This window comes from Strix uralensis, chromosome 6, assembly GCF_047716275.1.
Source record: "Strix uralensis isolate ZFMK-TIS-50842 chromosome 6, bStrUra1, whole genome shotgun sequence".
NCBI lineage: Eukaryota > Metazoa > Chordata > Aves > Strigiformes > Strigidae > Strix > Strix uralensis.
The window spans coordinates 32900831-32922445 of NC_133977.1; the positions used below are offsets into that span (position 1 = coordinate 32900831).

Sequence of the window (21615 nt, forward strand, 5' to 3'; positions counted from 1 at the left end):
GACAGTTCTAAAGGCTGGATGCAGAAAATCCATGAAAAGGTTCTTGTTTAACTTCGGTTTCTATAATGTGTACTGTAAAAACATTTCTACAACACTTTAGCTATTTCTTCCGTATTTAATCCTCCAGGACTTCTCCATAAAGACTTGCTGCCTTAGTCTAAAGGTGGAAAGTTAAATTCCCTTTTTGAAGCATTGGCTTTTGTCTCTTGAGGACTAGGCACATTTACACTGCTCTATAAATAATAACTTATTGAAATCTAACTTCTTAATAATGAAGCACAGTAGCTTAATACCCTAGAGGCCATTTCTGAACACTGGTAATTTATTAAAACTGTGATAAACATGTCTGATAAACAGATAACTGATACCAAAAGAACATAATGCCAAGCTTCAATAAATAGTTCTGCTACATACAGCAGTATACAAATTACAGATCACTGCTGTGTGCAGTGACAGGTATGAAGAATGATCACAGGATTCAATCAATTCACTTCAGGGAGAGGAGGGGGCTTGGAGGAAGGGAATTGCATTGTCTTTTATCAAATTATTAATTGATTTCCCTTAAGTGATCTCAGATCCTTCAGGATGTGGTAAAACTCAAGCTGTATGTTTCATTTAAACTAAGTATCCATAGAGCCTATCAACAGACTGACCCAGTTGCATGGCTCTTCTGCTGGACTGTAAGTCAGCTGAGGAAGACCTCATAATGTAACACTTCAAAGATGGAGACTGGCAAACATGCCAAAAAAAAAATCCATCAGTGGGCTCCAGTTCCCATAACCTTAATCTCTGAATCAGACCTTCTTTCTATAAACAAAAATCACCTGCTTACTATACTGGGACTGATTTTGGCCTGGCATTTATTGGCTGCTGAACACAGTTGCTCACTCTGTTCATGTCAGAGCAGAATTAGGTGCTACATACTGGCATAGTAAGGCAGAAATCATTAAACAGAAAGAACTTTCTCATTTTAAGAATGGATCTTTAACTCAGCTCCAAATAATATCATCTTTGGATATTCATGTTTCTCTGTCTCATGGACTCTTAGCACATCCTCACAAAGAGAGATGAAATAGCCTGAGGGAAGTTCCTCCACCCTGGCTCACTTACTGTACAAAACTTACAGAAAGGGTGTACATCTGCACCCAATGGACAGGGAGGAGAGTTACCAGGAGGACTGACTACATTCTCTTTGTCGGTTTGATTCTTAAGCCTCACTGTTTAGAGTCGAGTCTGTCCTCCCACCTTATGTTTTCAGACTGTATGGACACCTGGATGGAGAATTGCTGTAACACCTGGCTGAACAGGGCCTCAGCCTCCAGGTATGGGAACTCTACTTTCTTTAATCAAGTTATCCCAGCCCAGTGAGCTACTGTACATCAGCTGAGTCATGGTAACCCACTCTGTTCATAGTCCTCTCTTATCTCAGATGCAAGGTAAAATGCTTCACACTTTTCCTCCTGTGCAGAGGGCACATCCCAATAACAGCTCTGCAGCAAGCAGTAAGTGGGTAAGCTCCTGCACCTCTGTTGTGTGTCTGCCTACAGAGACAACCTGTTTTCAACTGCAAATGTTAGTTTTTGAGGGAAAAACTTGCTTTGAGTTCTTGTTGGATGGACAGTGCTACTGATTTTCTCTCTTTCACAGCTTCAAAATCCCTTGTTATTATAGGAGCATGTAGAGGCATGAACTGAGATTGCGACCCCGTATTTCTATAGGCAATATACAAACATGCTGTGGGAGAGAATTTCTGTCTGAGAGCACTTACAAGCTAAACAGACAACACAGGCACATGGGAGAAAGGAAAACCAGAAGCACAGAGGTCAACTGACTAGGAAAAGCCACTGGGCATGTCAAAGGCAGAGATGAGCACTGAACTGTGCTCTCTTGAGGACTAAAAACTTTCCTGTCTATCACAAAATGAGTTCTTAGACAGTGTTTTTTTGCTAGTATCACCAAATGCATCCACTGGATTGGTGGTACACAGAGGGAGCAGGTTTAGAGATTAGAATTGGCAAGATGCCCTGCATCCTGTCCTCTTCTTTCTGACATCTTGGGGCAAGGCCACAGTCTCATGTACAAAAGCAAATTTGAATTTTGGTGCCTTCAACTTCCATTTGTCCTGCAGAAGATTCCATTAAACAACATAGGGTCTGTAAATCAGACACTCCCCTCTCTGCAGTGTCAGGTAGGAATTTACAACTCCAGACCATGCATTTCCTTATCTGAAAGTAGCATTGTATGAGGCTTAACAGATGATGGTTTCTACAGTGTACCCAAATGGAAAGCACTGTACAAGGTTTTATTATTGAAGACAATTGTCTAAAGCTTTAGTAAAGAACATTTGATACCAAGTACTAAAACTACAATGGTGTTTTCAAAGATAAACAATAAAGATAGCACATCCAGGTTACAACCTGTACTTTTTTCAGCTTTTTGGGAATTTTAGTGTACAAAGGACAGCTTACAATGGAGCAGGCAGCTCAACCTTGAGGAGGTAGTGTCACATTAAAATTCATATTTGAAGCAAGCAGATTGACTTGCCAGTGCTTTAAGCATATTTTCAGTAACCCTGGTGTAAAACATTTGTAACTTGATGCTGAATTCCACACAGAGGAGAAATTGAGCTTTTTTACATAATGGAACTTTCTTTGTCATCCAGATTTGCAGTTTTCATAGCACCTATGAGCCTCTGTCATAGCCCAGGACTCCCTGTGCAAGCCTGTGTAGGTACAGCCTTGCCAAAATGCATTATAAGCAAAGTGTAATAATAGACAAGGCATGGAGTAGCAGTGGACAGCAGAGCACAGAGAGACAACGGAGCATAACCACACAATAAGGAAAGGTCATGGCTAACCAGACACATAACTCATTGTGAGATTTTTGTATCCAGAAGACTTTAGTATATCAAGGATGGGATTCTTCCAAGACACAAAGGGAAAAAGGGAGAAAGCAGGAGAAGGCACATTAACCAAGGGGGATAGAGATGGTGGCTTCATGGGCTGATTCAAAGTGGGCTGAGCCTCTTACAGGAAGTGATAAGCAAGTGATAAGCAGGTCTGTGAAAGACCCTTAAAATTAAAACAAGCACTAATGCAATGCAACAAGGATACACCCAAAGAGAAGGGAATCAGCGGAAGGGTACAAAGATATGGGTGATCCAGCAACACAAGAAGCTATGGATGTGATGCTATACCTGAACAGAAGGGCTTGCGGAAGCCAGGAATGATGCCCAGACTACAGGTTTCAGCAACAGATCGGATTGCAGCACTGTCCATAAGGGTAAAGAAAGAAGGAGTACACACTCTGCTGTGGCTATATGCCGAGCTTAGGCTGACAGCTACATATTTATGCAGCAATGTTAGATGAACACGCCAACACAATACTTTGGGAGAAAGATACAGCTCTGAAGAAGAGAGATAAAGATGGCACCGGATTTCTGTTTCCACTATCTAGTGTTTGTATTTTTATCATTCTATGTAAAGAAAAACGTCAGTCTGTGACAATGATTTCATTTTGCTGATGATCTACTTCATTTTGCTTGAAAGTGCTTAACACTGCAATGATTTAGTTGCAAGTACTATATGGGCATGCTTATCTTTTTTCAAAAACAACTGAATCCACTGGATATTTCTTTTGCTTTTAAGCATGCAAAAGCATGGACAGGGCCAAATGCAAACTGATAGTCTTAGTTAACTGGGACATTTGGTATGCTAGCAAAAAAAGACCTTAAAGCTCTCACCTGTAGCCAGTTTAGAATGAATGACAACATCCCGAACTCAAGAACAGCACAGGGGATGTTAAGGAAAGATGATTTACAGTGTTTCCTGTGCTTACTGAAGATCAAAAGCATACAGAAACTGAGACAAGACTTCTAGCATACTGTTTAATTAACAGCCACAGTGGAATTTGGTTTCTTGCCACGTCACATTCAGTTTATAGCTTATGACAACAAACATTTACTAAATGTACTGGAGATTAAAGACACATAAGATTATATGATATATCAATAAAATAACTAAATAAAGAGGTTAAAATACACTGAGTCAAAAATGATTAAAGAAAAATTCCACTGCAGTTAAGCACAGGTCGGGAATATAAGTACAGCTGGTAGACATGCAGGTGCAGTTGACACTAGCCAGGTGGGCACGACACAGCACTATTTCTTACACCACCAGCACTGTTTATTCTGTAAAGAACAGGTTTTGTTGTGGTTTTTTCTTCTTCAGTTGCTACAAACAAGGTACAACAAGCTAATTCTAAGACACAAGACAACAAATGGAGTCACAGCAATGGTTGCCCTTGATAAAGTGGAGGCAATTCTTCCTTCGAGGCTCCTCTACCACCAAAAGATGTCCATCTCCACCCCTTTCTGTTCTTTGGCAAAGTCGCCATTCAGAACTAAATCCCTGCTTCCTCTTTGTGGGCTCCACTGACGGATGTGACAAGACTTCTAAGCAGCCTCCTCGTACTGTTTTGCACAATGATTTCTGGAGTAGGAGGTTCAAAAACCCTTCCAATGGACCAGCCCATATTCAGTACAAAATCAATTTACCATGGCTATAGTCTCCTTTGTATTTCTGCATCAAGCAAGGCGATTTTGTTCTCCTTCATTTTTCTGCTCTGGGTTTCCGTGCCATTGTGCCTCTTTGAAGCTCATTGCTATGTAGAGATGTTAAGGGTTCTCTGCTATACATTTTTTTGTGTTCCCTCCCCCTCTGCTTCTGAGACAGACTGGACGAATCCTGCACAGTCAACTGAGTGCATTTTTGTGCACCCATATTAAGAGTTTAGCTATGAAAAGCAATCTTCCCATATATGCTTCAAACTGAGAATGTAATCACTGAAGCAAGCACATGTGAAACCTCTGTGTATTATCAGCTTTCTAAAGTGGGGAAGTCTTGCATTTTTTATTCCTCTCCAGGTTACATCATGGAATATACTTGTTCAGCATTTATTTGTTTGCTTTGAGAAGGAGCTAAAATAAGTTTGAGGAAATGCCCAATTTGGGTCTGATTCTCCCAACAATTAGGCTGAGATTCAGAAATCAAAATCAGCACATCCTGCAGTATTAAAGAGACTAATGAAGAACTCAAGATGACATTTTCACTGTTCTGTGCCTTCTGTTTTTCTTTAGGGAAATCACATCTATTGCATTGGGGGGGGCCTAATACTCTTTCAGATGACAAACACTGCAATATATTCTCATTAAAATTGTGTAAGAGGTTGAACATGGTTTGAGGCCTGTCTTGGCTTGAAAAAAGGGGGCAGTGTACAATTAAACAAATAAATGTGCATGTGATTCAATTTATCCTATCAACATTCTTTTCTGGTTGTGCACTTAAGCTTGGTGTAGTACAACCAAAAGGGAAAAAAGGCACTGGAAATCTTTAATTAAGTGAAAGATGCATTATTGAGACCAAATGAAAGCTTTGAGATTACTTTAATTAGCCAAGGCCAGTTTCGTGCAAGCCAGAGAGATTGGGAAAGTTTTGCAAGGCAGGCTGAAAACAGAGATCCTGCCTGAGCCTGCCTGTACCACGGGAACTTAAGTGAAACCAGACTGTGACTCTTGCTCTTCACCATTTTAAAGGAATAGTGTTTGAGCTTGAAGAATATGGGCAAAAATTTCTAAATCCTCAGCTAAAAGGGAGTCTTTGTACTTTCTCTATTCAGTTCAGCAGATGTATGTCTGAATTTCCATTTGTTTTGCATACCTAGAGAAAGGATCCAGACTCCTGTTCCTAGACACCAGGATTTTGACACGTCCTGTGGAAGCACATGGAATACTCAGCTGCACTCTGCTATTGCATTTCTGCCTAAAATTAAACGTCAATTCTTGCCTCAGTGAGCCTGAATCCTAGGGTTAAGGTGAAAGACAACATGTGGCTGCAAAAAACAGGCAGAAAGAACAAGAGGGACCAGTGAGATGACTGATACTTTTAATCAGGGAGTACACATGGTACGCAGGCAAGTGTGGTACAAACTTCCCAGGAAACTTTTTGGCAATACACCTAGATTTTGACCTTTAGACTCTCTGGCTTCTATGGGGCTTGGTGCTCAGCATCACAAACTGTCAGAAAATATAATTTCTGATAAATCACTAACAACCAAGAATAAGTAGGACTTTTCAGATGTTTCCAGGCTCGGCTGGAAGAGAAAGTCAGTGATGAAAAGTCCCCCATGTTTCATAAAACAGATTTTGGTATTTTTTTTATTGTTCTATAGCTACATTGTGCATTACGTATCTGCTTTCCTCCACCAGGTGCCTAATGCTCTTGATAAGCTAATTACAGCCTTCTGCTTATTTCATTTCAAGCTCAACTCCCCAGTCTGAGCCTAGCCTGCAGTTCTGGCATGTTTATTCCTTAATCTAAGACCATCTGTGCTCCATCAGCAAGGAACACTTAAATACAGAGAAAGTGAAGAACCAACAGTGTTGAAATCCCCATACGCTGCCCCCAACTCCTCTCTCCAGCATTTCCAATTAAGTGTGAAGCCAACATCTATCCAGTCCTAAATACACTGGAAGGCTCTGAGCAGGCTACAGTTATCTACAGATGCAGCAACACTTGTCAGTGGGGAAAGGACATGCCAGAAAGGACCTGGATCTCTCCATTTCTTTACATCTTTACAATCAAAAACTTCACATTTTGAATGCCATCACACCACCAGCAATACGTGCCATGGCTGAGTTCAGCACTTGATCAGTGTAAATCAAATACTTGTCTCAGAGAAGCACAAGACGTCAGTTTGCGAAAAAAGTAATAGGGTTGGTTTATCAAGAATACAAAAGCCATTTCTCAAGTCTTATGTTTATTGCTGCAAAATATAAGTGCACAACAGTTTAAAACAAAACTGGGCTGCAGCATTAGGGAAGATAGCTCTCTGCCCTTCTCCTGTCCCACCACCAAAAGTTCAAGGGTTTCTAACCCCTACTGTCCTCTCATCACCCAGCCCAGTTGGACGCAGTCCCTGCCTGCTGCTGCTGTAAGCGGCCAGAGCCCCACTGCTATGTGTAGCATCAATCCACCTAGCTTCCTCCTAAGGCTGGGAAACAGATGCCTTCAGACTCCCTGCTTAGTCTGTCACAGTTTGCCTTGCTTCTGCCTCCTCTTTTCCAACACCAGACGTCAGCACCTGATGCCATAGTGAGCGCTGCCAAGCTTCATCTCAACAAGGAATTATTTGCTCCTTCTCCTGCAAAGATGACTCTGATGCAGTGTCTTTCATTCCTTTCTCCCAGCTCCTCTGTTCTGTTCTCCAGTCTGCGCTCTCCTGCCAACCCAGGATTTATTTTCCAATTTCCTTCAGTTTGAGTCCTGCCCTTACATTCCCCCTGACACCTGGCTCTTCCTTCACCTCCCCTCCAGCACGTTTGCATTTGACCTCTACCAAGGTCAAAGATTCCACAAATGAGTTTTGATAATATGCCTTATAATTAAGATGAGGGATTACAAAATAATTCTCCAACAGGATTAGTGCAGCATAGTTCTTTGTGCTTCTTCTGTCTAACTCCTTTCTGGTGGTTTTCAATGCTTTCACATTTATCTTGTACTGAAAAAAAAACCTTTTTCTTTTTTCTGCCTTGTTCTTAAATCCTCAGTTACTGATCTCACAGCAAAAGCTACTAAATTTGTAACAATTATATTAGTCACATACATTTTTTCTCCTGTCACTGTGTTTACCACTATTATATTTATGAACCATTGATCATTCCTTTCTCTCCCATGCATCAAAATCCTCTCTTCTTAGGCAACTGCAGTTTGTCTCTTAATAGTCCCAGTCTAACTTAAGAACTTTTTTGTCATTGTTAATAAAGCTTAAATCACTGCTGTTTGAGCAACCTTGCAGCCTACTCAAATGGCTGCAGCCCTGTTATTCCTTTTTCTTTACTTATAAGGAATTAAAACACTATTTCAAAAACCTTAAAACCATGCTTTATCTCCTGTCTGAAATGATTAATTAATAATTAAAATAATGTATGGAATTTGATCCACATTCCTGACACAAAAGTTTTCCGATGAAAACATATTTATGAACCCTCCCTAATTCTTTCCAAGATGTTCTCTTTTTTTAAAAAAAATAGAATTATATTTTAAGTATTTTTATCTGAAGGGATACATTTTCATTGCATCTTTCCCCTACCAGACCCCAACTACTCTATTTTTACAATAAAAGGTTTTCGTTTAGGAAGTTTAGAAAAAAGTAGTGAAAAATGTGTCCATTTTAAACATGTGGACATGCTGAAGTTGCATAATTGCTTACCTAGAAAGCAAAGGTGAAGATAACAACTGCTTAACATTGCATGTACTATGAATCAGAATATAACAACTTTGCAGACTCATGATTAAGGCAAATTGCCTATATTTACAAGTGCATATCATCATGTATAATACTTAGATCTTAAACAGAAAGTCACGTATTTCAAAGGACTTCAAAGGGACAAGTATCATTATCTCAGCTTCACATGTGAAGAAAGGAAAGCTCAGACCAGAGGTAGCTGAAAACCACCTTACCCAAACTCTCCTTGTAAAGAATGGAGAGAAAGATGTGATTTTTCTGCATACCTTCTTCCACTGACTCCCCACGCTTGGTCTCCCCAATCTCAGAATAGCTTAGCCTCTACTCAGTCATGTTGCCGATAAAAACCTATCAGATAGCTATAACCCTGGTGTGGTAACTTTTAGGTGAAACAAGGGTTTCAGTGTCAATATAATATCTGTAAGATCATCGTTATTCCTAGCAACTGTTCAAGCTGTGGTGGCACTTAACAACTCAGCCACACTTAACCCCACAGCCACATTCCTCACCCTCTTCCAGTGGTACAACCCACCCTTCCTCTCCCATTAGCAGGCAACACAGCAGCTGTTGCCTGATGCTGTTTAGCTGGAGGTTTGTTCCTCCTCCTCCTCCTCCAGCCTTGAAGAAAGGCTTCTTGAGCCTGAAAACTTGCTGTCCTTCTCCAGTCAAGGTGGCTGGGGATGCCATAGGCACAGTCCAGTTTGTGCCAGTTTACTCATCTGTCCTCTTAGCACATGGGTTGTGCTTTCCTTGAGCTCAGCCTGGGGAAAGGTAGGTGAAACTTCAGAGGCCAAAGCTCTTTGAGGCTCTCAAAGGATTCAGGGAAGCTGCGCCTGCCGTGCTGAGACAGGATCGATGTCCTGTGGGAGCAATAAGCAAACTGTTCCTGTCTCTGCTCCCCAGCTCTGGGTCTCTGGTAACAGCTGTGCAGGCCATGTTAGTGACTCTGCTGCTCCAGGCTCCGATAATCCCCTTGTATTAGTCATTCAGAACTGTTGCATTTAAAAGAAGCTGTAAAACACACATCAGCTAAACTGTGACTAACAGAGAAAAGTAGGATTATTTATCTAGGGAAAAAACACATGCACTGACATGAATTGTATTTACTATAAAATAATTCTTTTTTTTCTAAGAGCTCAATAGTTGGTTTTAAAGGAAACATATTAGGTCATTCGTGAGCCCTTTTAGAGAGGTGCAAATCAATAAATGGTGATTTTTTTAATGCTCTCATTATAAATGACTGGATGCTACCAGGGTCAAACTTAATCCTATGCAGAGAGCCAGTGCAAGGGATGTGAATCATTCAGATCTCTCTTAAACTCTGCTTTGAGAATAAAATGTAGATAGTTCTCTGTGTTCTCAGTCTTAAAAAAACCTCAAACCTGCTGCTTTTTTGCAGTAATTGGCCCAGATACTCCATTGTTCATCATGTAAGATGCAGTCCTTTGTGTTTTCAAGGACTTCTCCTACTTCTGACTTCCCAGCATGTGCAGCTCAGCTCCCACGCCAGGGATGGGTCGAGGTGCCAGGTCCCAGGTGGAAAGAGCACTTCAGTGATTGCACAGCCCTGAGAGGCGGCAGACGGCAGCGCCGGCTGCAGCAGGGTGCCAGGACCTCTGCCCAGGCTCCACTGATCACACCTCCACAAACCCAGGCTTGCTGAACAGGGTTGAGATCTGCGGGAGGTATCACCTCCTCTCCAGGAGAGCGTGAAGCAGGACCTGCCTGCGTGAACCCTGTGCTCGGTGCGTGAAACTCAATAGGTTGCTGTTTCCGTGTTGACTGCTCTTAGAGGATGTGCTGTGTTAAACCCATCCTGCATTTGAGCCTTCACGAGAACGATTGCATCAGAGCGCCCTAATTGGGACTGGAGCAACTAGGAAACGCCTTCTGTGCCTTGTGGTAAGCCAGCATTTGCAGCTAGAGAGCAAACCTCTCCCATGTCTAAAAATACCCCACATCCCTAAAGTAATAATAATAAAAAAGCATCATATTTTTATATAAATATCAGTTTATATAAATGTCAGTTTAGCTAAGGTTTAGCCTACAACAAGAGGAAGATTTGCCTCTCAGGAACATCTGCAGAGCTGGATTTGTTGACAGCAGCCGCAGATGAATGTATGTGTCAGGGCAGGGGACAGCCAGGACGTAAGTACATGCAGATACCTGAGAGCCTCCTGGAGCGGGTGGAGTGGGAAGCAGCCCACAGAGTGAAAGGGGTAAATAGACAAACCAAGACACATTTTGCAAAGATACAGAAGCAACATTGGTGATAATAACTGAGAAGTCCAAGGGATTTTTTTTTTCATTTTCATTTTTTTCCCTCCCCTTTCTAAAGGATGTTTAACGGTCCTGACTGTAAATTGCAAGGAATAAGAACATATTAGACTTCATTCCCTTCACATAAAATACCTAACAGGGTTTTGTCAAATAAAGAGCCCAATATGCTACTGTTATCAGTAAGTGACTTCAGCAGCTAATTAAATTCTCAGTTTCCGAGTCCTGCTTATAATGTTTGGTGAAAAAGACCAAAACCCCTGTAGTAATTTTGGCTTTTAGGTGAGGCAAGGCAGGGAAGGAGGGAATGCCAACTAGTGTATTACCCAGGAAAGCTGGCTGGCAGTCCACAGCTGACAGTCATCACGCAAACCTCACTTCACCATGTGAATGTAACTGGGTAGTTCGCCTCCAGATGTAAATCAGCTCCATGGCCTTCGCTGACTCCAAGAAGGCTGCCCTGCTTAATGCCAAGTATGAATCCAAACAGGTATAGCTCCTGAACCTCCTATACATGCTATACAACCCTATGTATATGATCCTCCTATGTATGGGTACATACATATGTATATATATAAATATATGTGTAAATATATATATGAGAACTTCCTATACCATGCCTAAATATGCACTTTAGAGGGCAACTACATTGATCAAACTAGGCAGTGCATTCTGAGCCAGTTTAGCAAATCTATGAATGCACATATTGAAACTTATTCTCACTCAGTAGAGCACACAGCCTGTTCTTAACTCACACAATTCTCAAAGGAAAATGGGCATTTATTTAAAGCTAAACCTGGACTTAAAAGCTTTGCTGGCTATAAATGGACTCCTGAGTTGGGTTCTCTCAGACAGAGGGGATGTTGTGTCCAGAAATCACTTAACTCTATGGAGTGTGAGAAGAGATTTGCTGAATTTCAGTTGATGAGTAACATCAGCACAAGGTTGGTTCCCAACAGCATATGCCGGAGGCTGCAGTTTCCTGCAGCCAGGAGCTGGAGAAGTATGTCCTTGGAGGATGAAGTGTGGCCTTCAAACATGGTCACCTCCAATTTGACATGCCTTGTTTTCTTCCTTCATCTCTCCCTCCAGGTAGAAATTTCTCTCTTAGATAAATCCTGGAAAGGGAGACCTGCACCTGAAAGCCACAATCTAGCTCCTGATCAGTCATTTTAAGGAAGGGTGTATTCAGGGAGTAGATTTTATTTCGGAACCTGAAACCACAAGAATAAAAAGCTGAATTTGCCAGAAAGTTTGTTCAGCCAATGTAAGCTTTATTATGGAATAGCTTTAAACATCTAGGCTGAGAGTGAGGGGTTTTAGGTGCAGCTTTGGAAGGTGATTTATGAATAGATTTATATGTTAATCTGTTAATAAAAAATGTAGCGTACTGATAAAATATGTGACAATCATAACTCAGCTATGAGCCACATATTAAAGACTGCATCTGCTCTACTAGAGGTTTTGATTATGTTTTTAAATGAGGGAACTGCATTGGCCTAAAAATAAAGAAATAAATGTTTTATCTAGAAATATGTGCCATATAATTCAAAGATGTATCAGGGAATCTCTGAGAAACAAATAATAAACTGCTTTTAAGAAAGTGACTTCTGGAAAGTGAAGCTTATTCCTGAACATTGCAAAATGGAGCTCCTGTCAGGCAGCTCAGTGGTACATAAAGACAGGCAAAGTATTCTCACTCTTTCCCAAAATTACTTCCCAAACTGGATTTTAAATTGGATGATAATCTTGACACTCCAACTAGATTGAAGAAATAAATATCTTCAGCAAAGTTGGGCCAGATTCTGAGTGCCCATTGGTTTATGCTGCGTATCAATGTCTAGTTTCCTCATGATTTTTTAAAGGATATTTTGAAAAATGGGAACGACTCTGACTCTGCTTCTGCAAGTAAATCTGAAATACAATACTTTTACCTCTTTTTATTGACAAAACTCACAGCACTTTTTATAAAGGAGTGCTATATCCCTATTTCACAGGTAAGCAAACACCAGACAGATAAACGGGGCAGATCAGCTTTCCTTCAGGCGCCTGTGGGCAGAGCTAACATGAATTTGGGCCCTCCAAGTGCTAAGATCTGGTGCCTACCCAGCATCTCTTGGGGATGTAAGATTTATCTATCATTTATAAGTTTTCTGATGAGCGCCAGGGCTTTATGAACATATTTGAGATCCTTAAAATTTCCCAGTGAAATATTTTCACCACAGCAGATTACTTGAGTGACAACCTGTGCTGTAAACTATATTACTCACTGCTCCCCATTGGTTTCATTTATCATATTTTATTCAACTATACAGGGAAAAAAACAAGTTAAACTCTGCCACCTCTCCTCACACTTTTATATACTTGCAGAGCCTGTTTCTCATCAGCACACATAAATGTGGCACTACTGAGCCCTAAATAAGTAGAAAATAATGCATTTAATACTTGATTTGATTCAAAGTGCAAAATATGAAACCTGTTCCATTTGTTGATATGTGACATATTGAGGGCTGATAGTCAAGTTTGATTATTATTAACTATACTTTGTTGATACGTACTGTTGATTTACCAGTGATTATGCCACAGAGTTAAAGATCCCTCCAGGGACTAGCAGGGAGGGAAGTGTGTCTTCAGAAGCAGCTGTGCAGTTTAAGAGCTTCATCTCTGTAGCAGGGATGTTTCTGCTTCTTAGATTGAGGGAAGAAAAACTGGAGTAAAACCATCCTTACTGGAGGTGCACTGGATATGTAGTTGCACTTCATCTGCTACAGGACCATAACAGAAATGTTTAGTCCCTATTTCAGGTTTGAAAAAATGCCCATTTCAAAGCCCCATGATATCAACAGAAAGAAATTCATTTCAATAAGTTTCAGATCAAGCCTTAAGAGCTGATGCTGCCTAAGCACGTTGCTAACTTTAAGCTTGGGTTTAAGAAGTCGTATGCCTCCAGTGGGACCGAGAAGCTCATCAAGTTTTGCCCTAGGGACTGTGAACATTCTCCAAAATGCCCACATGATGTAGGTGATCTTATTTATAAATTTGGAGAAAAACTTCAAAAACAAATAAAGTTGTGTGTTTTGTAGCATTTTCATGTTTTGCAGTGGGGTAATTGTAGCTCTGTAAGTGGAGATCTATATTCTGGTGGCCCAGGTGGTACTGGACAGTGTATAATTCCACAGGCAATCCTGCCAAATTCAGGGTTATGACTATTGGGGAACTAACACATTCTGTCTCTGAAGTTAGTCCTCACTTAAGTTTTTATTCCTCAGGAAAAAATATTAGATTGTTAATTAAAGCATATTTTAATCTCAAAATTTTTGTGTCTTTTTTAACAGATGAAATAATTTATGTCTTCCAAATAGTTTTGCAAAAGGTGCACCCATTTATTCTTTCATATTCTGTTAAAATACAGTTTATTTTTAAGAAAGGGAATACATACAGACTCTTAAAAGTATTTTAAATACTATTAACCTGATATAACATAACTGGTCAGCTTGCAAACTTCACAGGGCTGGTTAGAAATTTTTTCCCCAAGAGATTTTCCATTAAAACAAATAACTGAAATCAAAACATGTTATGACATTCTAGCAGTTTCTATTAAACTTATCAGATGAGAGTCCAGAAGGGAACCAGGGAAGGGAAGGGAAGGGAAGGGAAGGGAAGGGAAGGGAAGGGAAGGGAAGGGGAGGGGAGGGGAGGGGAGGGGAGGGGAGGGGAGGGGAGGGAAGGGAAGGGAAGGGAAGGGAAGGGAAGGGAAGGGAAGGGAAGGGAAGGGAAGGGAAGGGAAGGGAAGGGAAGGGAAGGGAAGGGAAGGGAAGGGAAGGGAAGGGAAGGGAAGGGAAGGGAAGGGAAGGGAAGGGAAGGGAAGGGAAGGGAAGGGAAGGGAAGGGAAGGGAAGGGAAGGGAAGGGAGAAGGGGAGGGGAGGGGAGGGGAGGGGAGGGGAGGGGAGGGGAGGGGAGGGGAGGGGAGGGGAGGGGAGGGGAGGGGAGGGGAGGGGAGGGGGAAAGCCCCAAACAAACCAGGTCAGTCACTTGAGATGAGAGAAATGCACATTTAAATCCTCTTTCTTAATGCTTCAGAAAATAACTTGACCCAGAATATTTGCATCCCAAGTAACCATGTGTCTATCTCCTTCTCTTCCAGATTTTACAAAGATGTTGTTTTCATCTCAGTGCAGAAAAGATGGAAATCTTAGCATCTCAAAAAAGGTTGGAAAAATAATTTCCCACTCATTTCAGTTGAGAACTCTAAGTTCCAGGTAAAATCAAGGTGAACAGGGGGTAGCACTGCACTGGGATTTATGAAATGCCTGCCAAGTAGCCTGCTTTTAACGCACACCGGAGAATAGCATTCCTTGCTAAGAAGTCCTAATCAGCATTGTGCATTTTTAAAAATTTGCTCAAAGGCTTATGTTTTTAAAATGACCCTTCCACCTACTCTATTAATTACAAACTCCACTATAACACTGACTTTTCTATGGCCTCACTGTGAAAGCTGCAGATTAGGAGCTAACCTTGTTTCAGACCCATGCATAAATTAAACAGCAAGTGCTCCAAGTGCACATCATTTTAAAAATGTATTCTATAAAATGCCTAATACCTAGATCTTACAACGCATACAAGAGGACCATTTAAAGATGGAGATGAAACATGTTGCAGGGATTTTGCTTAAAAGAGATGGTAAAAGATTTAGGGAACAGTATCCATTTTAAAACAATGTTTCTTGACTGCTTCAAGAATTTGCATGCTACATGCCAAAGTTTCCAAAATTAACAGGTGCTTTTGGATACCCCACCTGGGGCATCTCAAGATGCTGATTTTCAGAAATTCTTTAAAATGTGCCTCAATTTTGGCAAGAAAGACAGGTAGACAAAATCACAAGTGATTCCCAAAATACCTTGGTCTCAATTTCCTTCTGGACATTGACATTCAGCCAAAAATGTTTCTCACAAAAAAATTAACCACCACCAAAGTTTCTCATGCAACTAAAACTCATTTGGTGAAAGGTTTCTCAGATCCCAAATGGAATGTCCGAAACACATTTCAGAAACAAAGAGAGAGGGGGAAAAAATCTCAGAGAAGTTGGGATATTTTGTTCTGCAGAACAGAAAACAAGCTTCAGTTTCTGCTCCACTCCACTCACTAGTTCTCATGTAAAAGCTCAGCACTACAGTCTTGGAGAAACAACCGCAGCAGAACCAACAGAAAATTCAAAGTGAGGAGAAAACTTCAGCACATGGTAGAGCAGCTGAGAGCTAAGAAAGGAAATGATTCCTTTATAATATGGTCCAACAGCTGGCACATCCTAAAATCTACCTTTCTTTCTCCCCTCCCCTGAAATCTCAACTGTTCTATAGGGTAATGCTATCTTTTACGTGGCTCTTATCCAGTAACTTGCTAAATTTTGTCTTTTAGTCTACTGCAATTTCAAGACAATAACTTCCTATCCAAACTACATGGAGTGACTACATGATACTCCAGCATTCTTTGTTGTGGAGATTAGAGTATTAAGTTTATACTAATGGCAGTCCAACACAGATTCAGGAATAATACCATAACTTTAGCTTCTGGAACTGAAGACTCCTAAAATGTATTTTCAGAAGTGACAGTTTCACAAAATGATCCTTGAAGTTGATGGAGAACTCTTGCTCATTTTAATTGATTTTGCATTGGTCTTAAATGAAAGGCCTCCACAGTCATTCAAGAGGTAGGAAAGTCCACAGTCTTTTAAACTCTGGGAGCTGAAAACCTTTCTAAAATCAGAGAGTAACAACATGGTTAACACTGGGTTTGTGATACGCAATATTCATAAAGGGGATTATAATCCAGAAAAAGAAGAATTTATTCCCATTGGAAAGCAATGAATAAAGTAATGCTGTGATGAAAAGCATTATAGCCCGCTCAATTGCAGGAAATATTCATTTTCTGGTTAAAGAACGGATAACTGTCAAGGAAAACATGCATTAGGAAGAGTGAGCTAGTAAATCTACCCATTACAGAACAAGAGACGAAAGTACTGAATTTGATGTGCTAGCAAGCGGTGGCACAGTGATATTGCTCCTGCGAGATGCTGTTGCGACCCTTGTTGAAAAGACAATTAAGAGTCATGTCCTTCACAGGAACACCCTGGCCTCCTCTTCTTTCCATGACAGCTATGGGGCTGAAATGTGCCCTTGCCTTTTCCCCACAGGGACAGTGCAGCCTAGCGATGTAGCTGATTGTGCAAGAACACTCAGTGAAAAACAGCTTTAAACTTCACCTAACCCTGCTGTAGAGAGGTATACTCCTCACACTGCCAGGGTTTGTCCCACAACCAGCACGTCCTGCTGTCTCTGTAGACTGTGCTCCTTGTGCTTGCCCTCACCTCATGGCAGCACAAATGCAAGGGAGCAGACATTTGTCAACACAGTCCTGCACTTTGAAGTAGATTTAGCACCACTGGCAACCTGAAGAGTAAGTCCCATGAGTAGAAATAAATCAAACCACAATCTCAAGATGAAAAACTATCCCCAAATCAGGCCTGACAAGATTCACACTGTATTTTACTTACAAGCAAAGAGGAGATACAAACCAACCCAAATTAGCATTGTGATTACTTCTTAAACTGCACTCTCACCTCCTATAGAACTGCCTGCAAACTCCTTGCATTTCTTGTCTTGCTTTCTGATCTGATCTTTAAAATGATGCACTGCAAAGGGAAGGTGGGAGGGGGTGCCCCTAAGCTGCATCATGTGCTTTATGGAGACAAGCCAAGCAGCTACTTAGGCAACCATTAGGTCGGGAAACAATCGCTTCCATCATTCCCAACACGTGTGTCAACATAATTCCATGCTCTCTTTGTCATGCAAAAAGTCTTGGCAAAGTGACCGGATACACCCAGAAAGCAGGAGCAAACTAAGCTCATTATGTTAACCGGAGATCCCACAGCATCCTCCAGTGCCATAGAAGGAGACTTCCCATTTTTTGCAGTGTAGGAAAGGAAACTTGCTGCACTGAAAAGGGCCCAAGCCAAGCCTGACTTCAGAAGTGTATAAGGGAGATTCACAATGGAGTTCCGTGGAACGGGATCCCTCATCTGACAAGCACAAGAGTGTGTGTCAGGCAGTGTGGTAACAGGCATTGCAGAAGGTATGACACCTCGCATAACTACAGAGACTTCCCTCTCCTGTGTGCTTGCTGGAAGCCTTCCAGCCATGCTAATATGGCTCTGCAAAGGGAAACTACTGCCAAATGGGAGTATCAGCTTCTCTAAATCTTTATTGTTGTCATTGGTAACTCCAGACTTTGTTTTCCTTTTAAAGGAAGATTCAATGCATTTTACAACCATTAAACATCTTTTCTTCTCTCCAGCTATACTTGTAACTCTTACTAACACCGAAAGGCTTGTGCACTTCGGAATGGCTGGCAATGCTACTCCAATGGCTTCTTTGCGTGGTCAGGTACAGGAGGAAGGCCCTTCAATCTGTCTGAAAAATGCTGAATACATCTTTGATGCTATAGAACATAGAAGATGGTAAATATCCCAGAGCATAAGTATTTATTTATTTAAAGATAATCTGTTGGGGTTTTTGCTAACAATTTTTGCTGCATCTTTCAATTCCACATTCAGTATAGTGGGAGTAAAGTCCTGATATGCTGGATGTTTGCAAGCCCTTTCAAACTTCGGCTGCTTTGCCTCCATTCTTCCACAGATAGCACATTTTTCAAATCATTTTGCCTCTTGAATGCTTGCAAGTCCAATCTTGGTTTTAGTAATGCATTCAGGAAAACACACTCCTCAGCAATCCATGTTCACAAAGGCCAACAATGGCTAAAAATGAGGATGGACAAGAATAGTAAAAGCTTCTCCTACATGTTGCTGACATCTTCTCTAATGAAAGCCAAGGATTTCTATTGATTGTTCTGTTTAAGCCTGTATCAGTCACACTACATGCTTTGTTTCTTAAGATACCATATTTTTGGCAGATCCCATTACCACCCAAACACTCAAGAATCAAGAAGCAGAGAGCGCTGTCCAGTCAAGTGTAGAATAGCCCTTCCCCCAGCATTATCATTGGAGTGGGAATAAGCATCTGATTTTGACTTTGTCTTCTCCCTGCTCTATCACTCTGGGCAAATTTACACTATACAGCCTTCTGAAAATGTACATCAAATATTACAGAACTTTCATTAGCAAGTCAAATAAAACAAGAGAGTAAAAAGTGAACATACCTGAATAAGAGAAACATTGTGTAGACTAAGTCTGAAGAGGTAGTTCCTGCATGAACAAGCAGAAAAATTACAGACTGTTAGGCTATCAAAGAAGGAAGGGAAAAGTTATAAAAGCAAGTAATAGTTTTTGGTCATTCATTTCTACAAACAACAAGCTTTTCTTGGACTTCTCTCCACAGAATGCAAAACCAGTTATATGCCCCTTGTTCATCAGTGTCTTAGTGAACCTCATAACAAAGTTCTGAGCAGGTCTGGAGTAAAATAGTCCAGAACCCATAATGAAAAAACACATTGAAATCCCAACAACATGGGGACTGTTTGCAACCTCTCAAATGGCTTTACTTGAAGTCCTGTATGGGCTGCACTCATGTTTTTCTCTGCATTCTGAGAAAACAGGTTGGACAGAAGCCAGCTAGAGCAAAGCTGACTCCTGTAGTATGCTCCCCCGCAAGCCTGTGCTTGGGGGTGCTCCCCTTCAGGACTTTGTGGTACAGGAGGAGAAGAGGGCAGATACTTCTCAGCAGAATATCTCTGCACAGAAAACCAGCAGGTAAATCAAGGCAGTGATTGCAGATACTCCCAATCCTCCTGTCATTGCATCTCCACAGGCAAAGAAAGGGAATTCCTGACCAAAGTCACTGTAGCATGAGATACCACACATCAGCCGAGCTCCCGTAACTCTCCTGCATGTTCATATCCCATCACAAATCAGAGGGAACACACATTTGCATAAACATCTATGGATGAGGCTTAGTTAACAGGATTTATCTCACATTTTTGCTTGCTAAGACAATGCACTTACCAAGAATCAGCTGACGTATTAAGCCATATGGACCTGATTGTGTGCTTGAGGAGTTTGGCCATGTCTAACTTCATATTTTTGCATCCCATCTGTCAGGGGGTCTAAAGAGATGTGATCCTTTTCCAACATCCCTGTCACCACAGTCTCCCAGAGAAGACACATTTATGTTATACCAGGTGAAATATGGTTTTGGAATTGGCTCTATTTAGTGCAGCTTTGATGATATAGATTCATCTGCTCCAGAAGTACCAGTATACAGACATTCCCCTACCTAATGAAAATGCAAGTTCCAGTCTTATGTCAGTGAAGTCAGAGAAATCAGTGGAAAGCTCCTATAGTGATGAAAAGGTCCTAAGGACTCTTCTGAAGAGCCCTGTTTAGGGTCTGTAGTCAGCAGCACACTCTGCCCAAGCAAAGAAAGTAATACAAATTTCAATATACAAGAGATTCATATGGGGTCACAATGACCATTACAAGGCTTGAGCAATTTTTCCTTCTGTTATCTCTCACTTGTATATCACCTAAGTCATAATCATAGAGTTGCCTGTATACTTTGTCCCTGTTCTATAGATAAATCAAAAGGTCTCAACTGCTGCTGACTGTCAACAAAAAAGGATGGGAACAGGGATGATGGAGAACTCAGGAAGTCAAACTCCTAGTACCAAAACTTCAGTTGATATAGTTCTGAATTGCACCATCCTATTCTATACTGGCACTGGTTGCCTAGAGAAGAATGAGGCCCATTAGCAATATCTGAACAAAATATATCTTCTCTCCTAGTCCTATCACTGGAAATCCAGCACAGTCTGGTTTTGTACAGTCTGAAACCCTATTCTGTCCCAAAGGGCTGCATACTTTCCCAAGTAATTTCTTACTAACTTTTTAGCATCAGCTACAGACTTAAATATTATGTTCTGCAAGTTGTGCTCGGTTTGAGTGGCCGGGTTTTTTTGTTTATTGGTAGGAAGGAGGAGGAAAGGGGGGAGGTGCGCCGAATCAGAGCCCCCATGTATCCCATGGTGAGACAGCAGGGCCACCCTCCCTGCCACCCATGGAGGTCCACGGTGGAGCAGAGATCCACCTGCGGCCTGTGGAGGACCCCCGGAACTCTATGGGAAGAAGAAGCCCCCGCTGTTGTAGTTCATTGCTGGGAGGACTGCAACACACGGGGGTGGCCCACACCAGAGCATCTCAAGAAGAATGCATCCCGTGGGGAGGACTCACAGCAGAGAAAGTTCGTGGTGGGCTGTCTCCCATGAGAGGGATGCCACGTGGAGCAGGGGGAAGAATGCAGAATAGTGCTTCCCCCCAACCTTTCAGGAAGAAGTGGAGGACTGACTGTACCCCCCATCTCCTGCCCCTGTGCCCCTGGGGGAGGAGGTAGAGATATCAGGAACAAAAGCTGAGCCCAGGAAGAAGTGAGGGGTGGGGGGGGGTGTTTTAAGATATGGCAATGCTTCTCACTGTCCCATTCTGCACGTTGAGTGTTGGTTTTCTTAGTGTTTGAATTAAAGTGTTCTTGGTTTTTTTCCCCTAACAAGTCTGTCTTTTGCCTGTGACCTTTTAAATGGGTGAGCCATTCCTCCCTGTCCTTATCTCAATTCCTGAACCTTTTTGTTTCATTTTCTCCTTCCCAGTGCTGGGGGAAGGGGTGAGCGAGCGGCTGCGTGGTGCTCAGTTGTCCTCTGGGCCTAAACCATGACACTGGTGCGTGTAGCAGACCAGAGGCACTAAGCTTACATACCGCTAAAATTTCAAAATGGAGATAATTCTCATCCAGTGAGTATTCTGACAGCTCCCTTAGAAAAACACATGCTACTCTCACCAAAATATTAATGCAACTCCAGGACATGAGATAACATGGAATAAGCCTTCTCCTGGCCTCCAATCTTACAACACCCTAAGGAGAAAGTTCTCATAACTAGGGACCTGAAGTTGCTATCCTGTTGTTAAGCATGCTATTTAAATGCATTGATTTTGGAAGTCTTATGATGCAGATTTCAGTTCCTTGTTTTAGTCTT

The 21615-nt window shown here is 41.5% G+C and overlaps 1 protein-coding gene across 11 annotated transcripts in view; it reads right to left on the bottom strand.

The window, feature by feature from the left end:
- The window catches only part of SEMA5B (semaphorin 5B), a 291544-nt gene that overhangs the window by 103442 nt on the left and 166487 nt on the right, over window positions 1–21615 (bottom strand). For all 11 annotated transcript variants that reach the window (XM_074873600.1, XM_074873596.1, XM_074873599.1 and 8 more), the window contains one exon: window positions 18793–18838. In XM_074873600.1, coding sequence (XP_074729701.1) covers window positions 18793–18838 — 46 coding nt within the window. The remainder of the gene's footprint in view (window positions 1–18792; window positions 18839–21615) is intronic.